This window comes from Pantherophis guttatus, chromosome 9 (assembly GCF_059756535.1).
Source record: "Pantherophis guttatus breed Tessera chromosome 9, ASM5975653v1, whole genome shotgun sequence".
Lineage (NCBI taxonomy): Eukaryota > Metazoa > Chordata > Lepidosauria > Squamata > Colubridae > Pantherophis > Pantherophis guttatus.
The window spans coordinates 27,406,169-27,419,681 of record NC_142071.1 but is presented as its reverse complement, the minus strand read 5'-3'; the positions used below and the strand labels follow the sequence as shown (position 1 = coordinate 27,419,681).

The following is a 13,513-nucleotide window of genomic DNA, read 5'->3' as shown; positions in this document are numbered from 1 at the left end:
CACCCCACTCCAGGGGAAGGATACTGCAAAATCTCCATTCCCACTCCACTCTGGGGCCAGCCAGAGGTGGTATTTGCCGGTTCTCCGAACTCCTCAAAATTTCCGCTACCGGTTCTCCAGAACCTGTCAGAACCTGCTGGATTTCACCTCTGTTCCAATACCCAATGGTGGGTATTGGTTAACATCATCTTGGTGGGTCACCAAACATCTGCCAGAAAACCAGCCAGCTCAGAGAACCTCCCAAGACCACACAGTTCAAGCTTGAGCTATAAATATTCTCTCCTCCTGGCACAAATCCCAAACTTGATTTTTTTTTTTTTTAACTCTCGGGTCATCCAAATGCAGCCTGCGGGAATCCAAGGATCCTCAAAGGCGATTCCCCCACCAGATCCTTGCAAGACTCCCTTGTGGTCTTGAGCTTTTTCCTCTTTTGAAATATTGCGGGTGGGTGGGTGGGAGAGAAATGCGTGCAGAGGGAAGCCAAAGAGTGGGGAGGGGAGGTGGGGGAAAAGCAGGGCGGAAATCGAGTAGCTGAGTCGGGCTTTGACGCGCCCGCCTTTGATCCATTCAGAAATTCCCGGTGGCCAAACGAGGGGGGGGGGGAAGGCGGGGGAACAAAGAACGAGGGAGCTCCCCGAGGAGGAGGAGGAGGAGGAAGGGAGGAGGAGGAGGAGGACGCGCGTGGATTGGTCGGCTCGGGACCTGAGCATCCGGGCGGGGCGAGGGAGGAGAGGGAGGGGAAGAGGCGAGGACTGCTGGGCGTCAGCAGCTGCCGGCACCACCTTGGCGGAGGCAGAGCCAAGAGGAGGAGGAGGAGGAGGAGGAGGAAGAGGAGGAAGGCCGGGTGGGGGGGGGAAAGGCAGCTCCCTTCGCCATCTACCCAGGAAGCTGCCTCTGCAACAGTAGCTGCGCAATCCTCTGGCCTGGCATCCTCCACCCAGCCAAAAAAAGAAAAGAAAAGAAAAGAGAGAAAGCCAACCAGATCTGCAGAGCGCAAGCCAAAAGCTGCCAGTGAAACGAAGGAGAGGACTCTCGTTGCTTTTTGGCCCGGCTCTTTTGGGGAGTGGGGTGGGCTGGGGGGCGTGATGGTCGGGTGAACGCCTGCAGGGCAGCCCTCCCCACTCCTGCCACCGCCCCACCCGCTCGCCATGGCTGCCAAGGAGGACTTGTACAGCCAAGTGGCCCCGTGGAGGAGCCGGCAGAGCCGAGCGGGGACCATCAAGCGCGGCTCATCGCTGGAGATCCTGCTTTCCATGGGCTTCCCCAAAGCTCGAGCGTGAGTTAGGCCCGGGATAAGGCGGGGAAGGCAGGAAGGGGGGTGGGAGGGATCTGCTTTTTGGGGTGGGGGAGAGCTGGGAAGGGAGGGGTCCGCAGGTTTGCTTTGCCCCTCTCGGAACTGGGTTGGCTAGCGCGCGTGCCAAAAAGCAAAACGCGCGCATCGCCGCGGGGATCTTGGGGTTCTCTCCAACCCAAGCGATGCTCTCTCTTCCAGCCTTGTCTGTCGGACAGCGTGGGGCAAAGGGAAGCTGCTTCTCCAGGCTAGGCGATGGGGGGGTTCTGGGGCGGCTGCTGCTGTTGAGCATCCTTTGGCCGGCCGGGCTGTTTTTTGTTTTTTTTTCTTCTTCTCCAAGGGAGCCGCGCTTGGCTTGGAGATGGGTTGGACTGCGCTCTTGTTGCACCGCAAGCGCAGAGGCCAAAAGCGACGCCTCGCCCAGCCCAGCAGCGGTCAAGCCAAGCTGCTTTCGGGGTGGTCGAGAGAGGCCAGCGCGCTCCACCGGTTTGTCATCTTGGCTTTTCGTTTCGGGTCCTTGTCTCCTTTTGCGCCTCCGTCGCAGCTCCGAGCGGCCCGTAATAAGCCAGGACTGAGTCTGCATCTGGAATCGAACCTGGGATGGTCCCCTTACCCCCGCCCCCCCGAGGCTGGGAGTGATGGAGGTTGTTGTGGTCCAGGATGCCAGAGCATCCTTGGCTCCCAGACAGGTGAGAGCTTGCCTGGCACCCCTGGCAGGGTCGGTGGCCTCCACTTTGGAGGACTTGGCTGGGTCTCCCTTGCGAGGAGAGGATGGCACCGATGTTTTCTCCAGCGGGGAATCGGTTCCTCTCCTCCCCTTCGCTGGGCATCGCCTCCTACGCCAGCTTTTCCAGCCTGTGCCCTCCAGCTGTGTGTGTGTGTGTTTTGGAACTCGACTTCCCAACCTGCCCAAGCAGTCAGGGTGGCTGCGGAGGAATGCTGGGAAACGTAGTCCTGGCACTTCCGAAGGCCGGCAGGGTTTGGAAAACTGGCTTCCACAACATTTCAGGCTCTCTGGCCTTGATGGAGATTTTTGGCTTGGCAAGCCTGGTTTTTTCCTACAGGCCTTTCCCTCTCCTTCTCTCTAGCCAGGTGGGTCAGCTCAGGGATGATATTAGCCAGTCAAATGTCAAGGGAAAGTGTCGATTGTAACGGGAAAAACCGGTTCGGCCGTTTTAAAATATCTTTCAGAAGAATTTAAATGCTAACCTTTGGCATCATTAACTTTTTATCCGGCAAACATCACCCATTAATGGCACCTGGGCCAGGTGCCATTCAAGGCACGGGAGCATACTTTTTTTAAAAAAAAAAACCCATCTTGGTTGACCAATGCAGGTGGTAGAACTGAAAGCGATACAAGGTCCAAAACAAGGTCATCCTCTCCGTTTCGGTTACCGTTGGATTGTGGTGACATGTGAAGGGTGTCACTTGGGGTTTTGTTCAAAACGCTTTTCGTGAAGGGTTTGAACCACGCTCCGAAACGACACAAAGCCAAATGAAAAAGGAAGCAGAAAGAAACGGAATCCAAACGCAGAAAGAAAGAAAGAAAGCAGAGAAAGAGAGAAAAGAAACCCGAAGTGCATCATCATCATCATCATAATAATAATAATAATAATAATAATAATAATAATAATAATAGAAAAAGTAAAACTAGAAATAAGAAAAAAAAACAGAATATTTAAAGAAGGGACCCCCAGCCTTTGCAAGCAAATTTTATTTATTTACATTTTTTTAAAATTTGATTTATATGCTGCCCTTCTCCGGAGACTCAGGACAGCTTACAATGTGCTCAGCAATAGCCTTCATCCTTTTGTATATTTATACAAAGTCAGCTTATTGCCCCCACAATCTGGGTCCTCAATTTACCTACCTTAGAAAGGATGGAAGGCTGAGTCAACTTTGAGCCTTGGCGAGATTCGAACCTGCAGTAATTGGAGGCAGCTGGTCTTAATAACAGGGTGCTTTAGACCACTGTACTACCAAGGCTCTTTTGTATTTTCTATTTTGTATTTTCTAACTGCCCCTCTCCCTCTGAGATTAATATTTCCTCCCACCCCCCATCAAATAATGAACATAATCCACTTCTTCCCATCGAGAGATTAATTGAGTTTTATGTTCCTTGTTCTGCAAAACTCATTAGTGGTTCTGGGCCCACAGCAAGAGTTTTAAAGATTCCAGTTTTTTTCTGCAACCAGCATTGCTTGCCTGTAGCTGTGACTGAACCCACAATATACTGTTACAGGGACAGTTATTTTCCAGCTAATTCAGAGGTTAAGGAAGACATTCCTCTTGGCCGCCATGCCAGTCTGTGATAATTGTTGGGACAAGGGAGGTGACGGTTAGATCCCACCAACTCAAAAGGCACAAGAAGCAGAACGACATACTTGGAAGGGACCTTGGAAGTCTTCTAGTCTAACCCTCTGCTCAAGCTGGAGACCCTCTACCATTTCAGACAAATGGCTGTCCAATCTTTTCTTTAAATCCTCCACTGTTGGAGCATCCACAATTTCTGGAGGCAAGTTGTTCCACTGGTTAATTGTTCTCAGTCTCAGGAAATTTCTCCTTAGTTCCAGGTTGCTTCTCTCCTTGATTCGTTTCCACCCATTGCTTCTTGTCCTGCCTTCAGATGTTTTGGAGAATAGCTTGACTCCCTCTTCTTTGGGGCAGCCCCTGAGATATTGGAACCCTGCTATCGTATCATTTCTACTCCTTCTCTTTATCAGAATAATAGAATCGGAAGGGACCTTGGAGGTCTTCTAGTCCAACCCCCTGTCCAGGCAGGAAACCCTACACCACTTCAGACAAATGGTTATCCAACATCTTCTTAAAAACTTCCAGTGTTGGAGCATTCACAACTTCTGGTGGCAAGTCGTTCCACTGGTTAATTGTTGTAACTGTCAGGAAATTTCTCCTTAGTTCTAAGTTGCTTCTCTCCTTGATTCATTTCCATTTATTTATTTATTTATTTATTTATTTATTTATTTATTTATTTATTTATTTATTTATTTATTTATTTATTGGTTCGATTTATATGCCGTCCTTCTCCGGAGACTCAGGGCGGCTTACAATGCGTTAAGCAATAGCCTTCATACTTTTGTATATACCTGCTTAGTAGGGCTTTTGGGCCCCACTAAGCAGTATTCTTTTTATATATATATATATATATATATACAAAGTCATCTTATTGCCCTCACAATCCGGGTCCTCATTTTACCTACCTCGGAAGGATGGAAGGCTGAGTCAACCTTGAGCCTGGTGAGATTTGAACTCGCAGTAATTGCAGGCAGCTGGCAGCTAAGTGCTACTTTAACAGCACTTTAGTCCGCTGCGCCACCAAGGCTCTATACCATTGCTGTACCATTGTTTCTTGTCCTGCCTTCAAATGCTTTGGAGAATAGGTTGACTCCCTCTTCTTTGTGGCAGCTCCTGAGATAGTGGAGCACTGCTATCATATCACATCTATTCCTTCTCTTTATCAGAATAACAAACTGAATAGACTTTCAGTTCTAAGGGACCTTCGAGGTCTTCTAGTCCAACCCACTGCTGAGGCAGGAAACTGTATCATTTCAGACAAGTGGTTGTCCAATCTATTCTTTAAAACCTCGACTTCTGGAGGCGAGTCGTTCCACTGGCGAATGGAAACTGAGCACGCTTCTGAGGGGCCTAGATTGCTTCATCAGGCAAGGGGGTCTAAACAGGCAGATGAAGTGGCGGAAGAAAAAGGAAGCTGCGGATATGCGTTGGTCACCAAGTCTGCCGAGTCATCATCTCAAAAATCAAGAGCTCTAATGGAATTTTAAAAAAAAAGAAGCAGACGGAAGTCAATGTTATGTTGTCTGTTTCTGGGTTTCGTTCGGCTCCTTCCATTTTCACGCTGTCTGATGAAGATTTGGAAATTTCAAAAAGGGTTCCCCCCCCCCCGATTTGGTGGTTTTGACCGAACAGATTAACAGAGTTGGAAGGGACCTTGGAGGTCATCTAGTCCAACCCCCCATTCATGCAGGAGACCCCACACCATTTCTGACAGAGGGCAGTCCAGTCTCTTCTTGAAAGCCTCCAGTGATGAAGCTCCCACAACTTCCGAAGGCAACTTCTGTTCCATCGGTTGATTGCTCTCACTGTCAGGAAATTTCTCCTTATTTCTAGGTTGAATCTCTCCTTGATCAGTTTCCATCCATTATTCCTTGTCTGGCCTTTGGAAAACAGGTGGACCCCCCTCCTCTCTGTGGCAGCCCCTCAAATATTGGAAGACTGCTGTCATGTCTCCCCTGGTCCTTCTCTTCACTAGACTAGCCCGGCCCAGTTCCTGCAACCGTTCATCGTATGTTTTAGCCTCCAGTCCCCTCATCATCCTGGTTGCTCTTCTCTGCACTCTTTCTAGAGTCTCAACATCTTTTTTACATCGTGGTGACCAAAACTGGATGCAGTACTTTAGGTGTGGTCTTACTAGGGCTTTATAGAGTGGTATTAATACCTCAGTAGTACCTTACGTGAGTATCTTGGGCAGCCTGCTTACTGTAATATAGATTTTGGATGATGACGATTGGAAATTTTGATTTGGGTGAATGGAAGTGTTCTTTGCTTTTCAATTTCCAATGAAATTAAACTAGGAAGAGGTTGGGGGAAAGGGCGAATTTTTATTTGCTTTTTATCTTCCCGCAACCGGTCTGTCGAGATCTAGTGTTCTGCCCCAGCTACGGATCCCAAAGAATACAGCACACACAAAGTTTGTACAAAACTTAACTTTACTAAAATAACTCAGTCTTTTCCAAACAAAGGCTGTTGATAAACTTCCTTAACAGCCTACAAGAAAACAAAGATAAAGTAATCACAATCTTACTAAGGTTAGCCCAGAAGCAGAGAATCCAGACGCGAAGGAGAATGAACTAAAGTTGTTCCCTACAATTTGCTTCAGTCGGTGTTCCTCCTTAAATAGGCCAATTATCCCCAAGCCTTACTCTCGAGGAGACCTCCTCCTGAGGAGCCACTCCTGCCTTTTGGCAGCTCTGCGCGCCCGTGCATCGAGAAGAGGCTCCTCCTCTTCGTCCTCTTCACTTATGGGAGCTTCTGGAGGTTCTGAAGGCCCTGGCTGAATCCCCGCCTCTGGCACCACATCTTCTCCAGCCTCCTCACTGTATCTGGAACGAGCTCCCTCTGGAGATATGGAGGATCCCGGATCTGCGCACTTTCCGCCGTGCTCTTAAGACCCTCCTATTCCAGCAAGCCGGCCTGGCCTAATTTTTCTCCCCTTTCTTTTAAATTTTTTAAACTGAAATTTTAATTTGTTTTAAATTATTGGGATTTTTAATTGTCTTGGGCTAAATTATTTAATTTGGTTTTAAATTGTTTCTAACTTTTGTATTTATGTATTTTATTCTGTGCCTGTTCACCGCCCTGAGTCCTTCGGGAGTAGGGCGGTATATAAATTTAATAAAACAGAAAACAGAAAACAGAAAAACGTGGCGAGAAAGGTCCTAAAATGGGGTGAAACTCACTGAGCAAATGTCTTGCTCAGCAATGTAAATTTGGGGCTCATAAGTCAAGGACTACCTGTCTACTCTACTAACCTTGGGGGATATTATGCCCAGAGTAATTTTTAAACCACCGACTCATGTGTTTGGTTTAATCGTAGAATTTGTATCAATGAATGCTCTACATTCTCCAGATTTTAAGAAGGGGCTAGCCAAGACCTTGGCAAATATTTCAGATTCTTTGCCATTCTCATCCAATTGTTTAGAAGCCAACCCCATAAAAAAAAAAGAGCACAATAATATAGTTTATATGTCTGTGCACTTGGCTGCCTTAGCCTGAAACTCACTCTATTCTCTCCCTCCACCCACTGGTGTGATATTTTCATGTTCTTTTTTTTTCCATTGACCTATTTTGATGCCCTGATAGATATCAGCAATCTTAACGTGGTAAAAGAGAGTCCTTGAATTACAACCACAACGTGGGGCTAGAATTTCCACGGCTAAGGCAAGGCGGTGCTTCCGTGCGTCGTGCCCGATTTCACAACCCTCTTTGCCAAGGTTGTTAAGCGAATCACTGTATTTGTGAAGCGAAACATGTGGTCGTTAAGCCAATCAAAGCTTCCCTTGTCAGAATCTCCCTGGGAGTGGGGAATCACATGATCCCTGGAAATGGTCCAATCAGAGCCTGTGGTACAATGCACTAAAACACTGTTATTAACATCTGCTGCCTGCAATTACTGCAAGTTCAAATCTCGCCAGGCTCAAGGTTGACTCAGCCTTCCATCCTTTCAAAGGCAGGTGAAATGAGGACCCAGTTTGTGGGGGCAATAAGCTGACTTTGTATAAATATACAAAAAGGATGAAGGCTATTGCTTAACGCATTGTAAGCCACCCTGAGTCTCCGGAGAAGGGCGGCATATAACTTAAAAAAAAAAAAATTGCAAACACATATTCATTGTCAAGTCCCTGAGTTTGGATCACGTGATTGGAGATGCTGCAATGGTTATAACTACAATAGTGGCCAAAATTGTGGAAACCTTCTGGGAAAAGTGTATTTTCTAAAACTAGCTCATAACACCACTTTTTTTTGGGGGGGGGAGTGGTACCATAAAATTATATATCAATGGAAAGATAATTTAATCAAGAATGTAATGCAATAACTTTTAGGAAGGATTTGCTTTTAAAATAGCAGTGACAATATAAAGAAGAAAAGTGAAAAACGAGATATACAAAAATGAATATTGCATATTGCATATAAATCCAATAAAATAAATAAAATAAATAAATAAATAAATGATCACCATAGAAAAAACGAGATATACAAAAATGATCACCCTGTCAGTTAATACTTAGTTGGGTAATCTTTAGTATGAATGACGACCTTACGACGACTTCCCATGGAGTGAACCAAGTCTTTTATTGGCCAATTTTTGATTGGACACACAAGGAATTTGTCTTGGTGCATATGCTCTCAGTGTGCATAAAAGAAAAGATACGTTCATCACGAATCCTAAGGTACATCACTTAATGATAGTCATAGGTACAAATAAACAATCAGGAAACAATATCAATATAAATTGTAAGGATACAAGCAACAAAATTATAATCATACAGTCATAAGTGGGAGGAGATGGGTGGTGGGAACAATGAGAAGATTAATAGTAATGCAGACTTAGTAAATAGTTTGACAGTGTTGAGGGAATTATTTGTTTAGCAGAGTGATGGCGTTCGGGGAAAAACTGTCCTTGTGTCTAGTTGTTCTGGTGTGCAGTGCTCTATAGCGTCGTTTTGAGGGTAGGAGTTGAAACAGTTTATGTCCAGGATGCGAGGGGTCTGTAAATATTTTCCCAGCCCTCTTTTTGACTCGTGCAGGATACAGGTCCTCCATGGAAAGCAGGTTGGTAGCCATTGTTTTTTCCGCAGTTCTAATTATCCTCTGAAGTCTGTGTCTGTCTTGTTGGGTTGCAGAACCAAACCAGAGGTGCAGATGACAGACTCAATGATTCCTCTGTTGAACTGTATCAGCAGCTCCTTGGGCAGTTTGAGTTTTCTGAGTTGGCGCAGAAAGAACATTCTTTGTTGTGCTTTTTTGATGACGTTTTTGATGTTGGGCGTCCATTTTAGATCTTGCGATATGGTAGAACCTAGAAATGTGAAGGTCTCTACTGGTGATACTGTGTTGTCTAGTATTGTGAGAGGTGGAAGTATGGAAGGGTTTCTCCTAAAGTCCACCCCCATTTCTATGGTTTTGAGTGTGTTCAGTTCAGTTCATTAGAGATGCAGTCATTGGTATACAGAGAGAAGAGAAATGGGGAGAGCACACAGCCTTGGGGGGGCCCTGTTCTAATTGTACAGGTATCTAAAACGCCTTTAAAGTAAGACGAGATAGAATGAGGTTATGTTGAGGAATAATTAGTACGCCGAGGATGTTCTGTTAAGCTAATGAGGCAAGACATTTATTAATAGCAACAAACTGGGCTGCATATTGTCCATCTCACCCTTCGAAATGAAATCCAGCAGATTTGCAAAATAGCTTCAAAGATGGAGCGCTTCCAGCTGGAAGCTGCTCGGATTTTAACTAGATTAAGACTCTTTTTTTCCCCCAAAACAGCTACTTGATCCATGGAATAATTGGGCCTTGTTTTGTGGGGGAGATGATTGGTAGCTTCTCATCCTGAGATGATAACCAGTTTTGTCCTGACATGTCATTGTCCTACCAAAGGTGCTTTTTTCAAGAGGCAACTGGACTTTCTGGTTTGTCTTTGAAGACGTTTGGCTTCTCATCCAAGAAGCTTCTTCTCCCACCGTCCAGTCAGAGCCGAAGAAGCTTCTTGGATGACAAGCGAACCGTCTTCAAAGAAAAAACAGGAAGTCCAGTTGCCTCTTGAAAAAGCACCTTTGGGACAACCATGACCTGGATGGCTGAGAATCTGCATAGACTTCCATTTCTTCCTGTTTTCCTCCCTCTCTCCATCCCTCCTTCTTTCCTTCCTTCCTTCCTTCCTTCCTTCCTTCCTTCCTTCCATCCTTCCTTTCTTCCTTCCTTCTTTCCTTCCTTCCTTCCTTCCTTCCTTCCCTCCCTCCCTCCTGCCCTCTTTTCCTTCCTTTCTCCCTCCCTCCCTCCCTTTCTCACTTCCTTCCTTCCCTCCCTTCCTCCCTTCTCCCTTCTCCCTTCTTTACAGCCCTCTCTAAGCAGTTTACAGAGTCAGCATATTGCCCTTAACAATCTGGGTCCTCATTTTATTGACCTTGGAAGGATGGAAGGCTGAGTCAACCTGGATGACTGAGAATTGCCATAGACATGTCATTGCCCTCATACAAAATGATGGCCTCTTAATTCCACAGCAGCTTAATTCCACACAGCAGCTGTGGTTACTTTAAAACTGGTGCTACACAACAACATCTGATAATATGCCATCAAGTCAACCATGCAGATGGAAATCTTTAGCATGATTTCAACTAAATGTCACCCTTTGGATCTTCCAATGGTGCTGTTGCAATGGGTTTTACTTACCCACCTTGTACATCTGAAGGTCAACAGGCATGTAGAGGAAACATGATGTCAGTGTACCAAGTAACACCCTCAATGAAAGAAGAACTCTTGGAAGTTCTTCAAAGTTCCATTTTATTAGAGATGTCATATTGGCACGTCTGGGAAAACCTAAATCTGAAAATTTCCAGGTTTTCCACACCCAAAGGAAAGTTCAAGTCCCTCCCCATCACCCACAGGTCCATCACATGTCCAATCAAAGCACCGTCCCAACTGGAGATGCCTCCCAGTTCCAATCCTTCATGTGCAGGGCATGATGTCCTTGACTCTCTGAGAAAGGAATGTTATTATGACTACATATCACCTATGCTCCATACAACCCCCCCTCCCAGTTTCCCACAGCACTAAATGTGGCAGGCCTGAAGATCCAATGAAAAAGAGGGCTTCCAGGCCTGACACATGAATCAGGAGGTGTGAGATGGCCTGTAGAACTGGGGGCCTTAACAACCAGAGGCAGCCACCTCAGCTTGTCTAATGATAGAGCTGGCCCAAACGCAAGCCATCCATTTTCTAGATTTCCAACCAGACTATTAATTATACTAAGCGAGAACATGGATGAAAGCAGGTCTCATTAACCCAGATCACACAAAACTAAGATTTCCCCTATGACGAGAAATACAGTGTCCACGCTGGCTTGGGAATTGTGGGAATTGAAGTCCACAAAGTTGCCAAGGTTGTATCTCCCTGCCCTTCACTGCACGTGTCAAAAAAAGGGCTGTGAAAACATCTACAGACTCCTCGCATCCTGGACATCAATTATTTCAACTCCTACCCTCAAAACGACGCTATAGAGCACTGCACACCAGAACAACTAGACACAAGGACAGTTTTTTCCCCAAACAAATAATTGCAAATAATTGCTAATTAAACAAATAATTCCCTCAACACTGTCAAACTATTCACATTGCTTAGCGCATTGTAAGCCGCCCTGAGTCTCCGGAGAAGGGCGGCATATAAATCAAATTAAAATAAAATAAAATAAAAAATAAAATTAGGCTGCATTACTATTGCTATTGGTCTTCTCATCATTCCTATCGCCCATCTCCTCCCATTTGTGACTGCATGACTGTAACTTTGTTGCTTGTATCGTTGCGATTTATATTGATCTTGATTGTTTCCTAGTATGATTCGATTGCTTATTTGTATCCTATGACTATCATTAAGTGTTGTGCCTTGTGATTCTTGATGAGAATCTTGTTTTTTATGTACACTTTTTTTTTTTAAATTTGATTTATATGCCGCCCTTCTCCGGAGACTCAGGGCGGCTTACAATGCGTTAAGCAATAGCCTTCATACTTTTGTATATTTATATAAAGTCAGCTTATTGCCCCCACAAACTGGGTCCTCATTTTACCTACCTTAGAAAGGATGGAAGGCTGAGTCAACCTTGAGCCTTGGCGAGATTCGAACCTGCTGTAATTGCAGGCAGCTGTGTTAATAACAGGGTGCTTTAAACCACTGTACTACCAAGGCACAGGATACTTGAAGACCAGATAGCTGTGGGTTTCAAAATGGGCTAGCTTCTCGTCCTTATCTGCAGATTCTTCTTGAATTCGTCGAGTGACTTCCTCTCCATTCTGGTTTTAATCGGAGGGCTTCAAAGCTCTCTATAACTTCTCAGCTGGTGATTGGAGTTTGTGCTTCATTTGTAGAGTCTGAATACAGCTACAGATGTTGCGATCTCCTGTTGGGTTGCTTTGTTTACTGTTCTTGGTCCGTATCTGATGACTACTCCAGATGTTGTAAGTTGCAGCTGCAGCAGTCTTAGGCAACCAGGGGGTTTGGCCGGTGAACTCCCACCACCTTTTCTTGGGAGATATTTTTGAGTCAACGTTGTGGACGCCTCAAACAGGAGGTTTTGCATGGTGGAGATTTATCATTTGGAGGGGTTGAAGATTTGTGTTTTCTTCCTTTTTTAAAAAAAGAATATGTTAGCGATATTCCACATGTTCTCTTTGGCTATTTTTTTTTAAAAAATAAAATCAATGTTAATTGCAACGGCTTGTGAGTCACACCTCATTGTCACAGCCAGAGAAAACCAAGGTGTTTTTAGTCCAAGAACTGGTTATTGATTATGTGTTCAAAGTTGGGAAAAACAGAGTTGTTTCAGCCAATGAATGAGTACGCTTGGAATTAGGGGTGCATTAAGATTCTCACATCAAAGGGACATGGTGGCTCAGTGGCTAAGACACTGAGTGTGTCGATTGAAAGGTTGGCAGTTCAGCGGTTCGAATCCCTAGTGCCGCGTAACGGGGTGAGCTCCCGTTACTTGTCCCAGCTTCTGCCAACCTAGCAGTTCGAAAGCACGTAAAAAATGCAAGTAGAAAAAATAGGGACCACCTTTGATGGGAAGGTAACAGCGTTCCGTGTGCCTTTGGCGTTGAGTCATGCCAGCCACAGGACCACGGAGACGTCTTCGGACAGCGCTGGCTCTTCGGCTTTGAAACGGAGATGAGCACCGCCCCCTAGAGTCAGGAATGACTAGCACATATGTGCGAGGGGAATCTTTACCTGTACTGTAAGATTCTCATGAAGAACTTTATACCCTGTTGTGTTTTTGAGGATTGATTTTTCTTATTAACATGGGGGACATACAAAGATGCATTCAGCAGTGCCAAACATTTGATTGATTGATTCAATCAAGTGGGGAGAAAGACACTGGAAACATGGAGACTGCTTGGAAAGTTGGTTTAATGGTGGACAGGACCACATGGGTTTTTGAGGTCTTGGGCAAAATGAAGCACATGGGTGTGGTGTGTGAGAGAGAAATTTATAACCTCTGTTGGGTTTTGAATTTGAGCTTGTATTCTGATTGGTTGTCAGACTCCCATGGGGCGGGAGGTCTTAGCTAACTTTGTAGGTTGTCTATGTCCCAGGCTTGGTTGAGCCTTGCTGGGTGATGTAATCTCCCCAGGTGCCATGTGGTGAGATCGGTAGAGGGCTAATCCTATCATGTCCTGAGGGCCATGTCTTAATCCCATCACCCTGGAGTTGAAGGGGGGACAGGGAGCTGCTTTGTCTTTAAAACATGTTTCTCCTTTTCTCATCCAGGGAAACATAATATTCTGCTTTTTTAATATTTCCTAAAATATTTCATTCCTCTAGGAGAGGGCTGGGTGCTAACTTCCTTCAACCGAGTTGTTGGAATCACAATTTTCCACGGTTGACAAAAACTTCTGCGTTGTCGGAAACCTGTTGCCC

The 13,513-nt window shown here is 45.5% G+C and overlaps 1 protein-coding gene across 1 annotated transcript in view; it reads left to right on the top strand.

The window, feature by feature from the left end:
- The first annotated feature begins 664 nt into the window (after positions 1 to 664).
- The window catches only part of UBASH3B (ubiquitin associated and SH3 domain containing B), a 71,130-nt gene continuing 58,281 nt past the window's right edge, over positions 665 to 13,513 (top strand). The window contains exon 1 of the mRNA XM_060683205.2: positions 665 to 1,276. Coding sequence (XP_060539188.2) covers positions 1,149 to 1,276 — 128 coding nt within the window. The 5' untranslated portion in view covers positions 665 to 1,148. The remainder of the gene's footprint in view (positions 1,277 to 13,513) is intronic.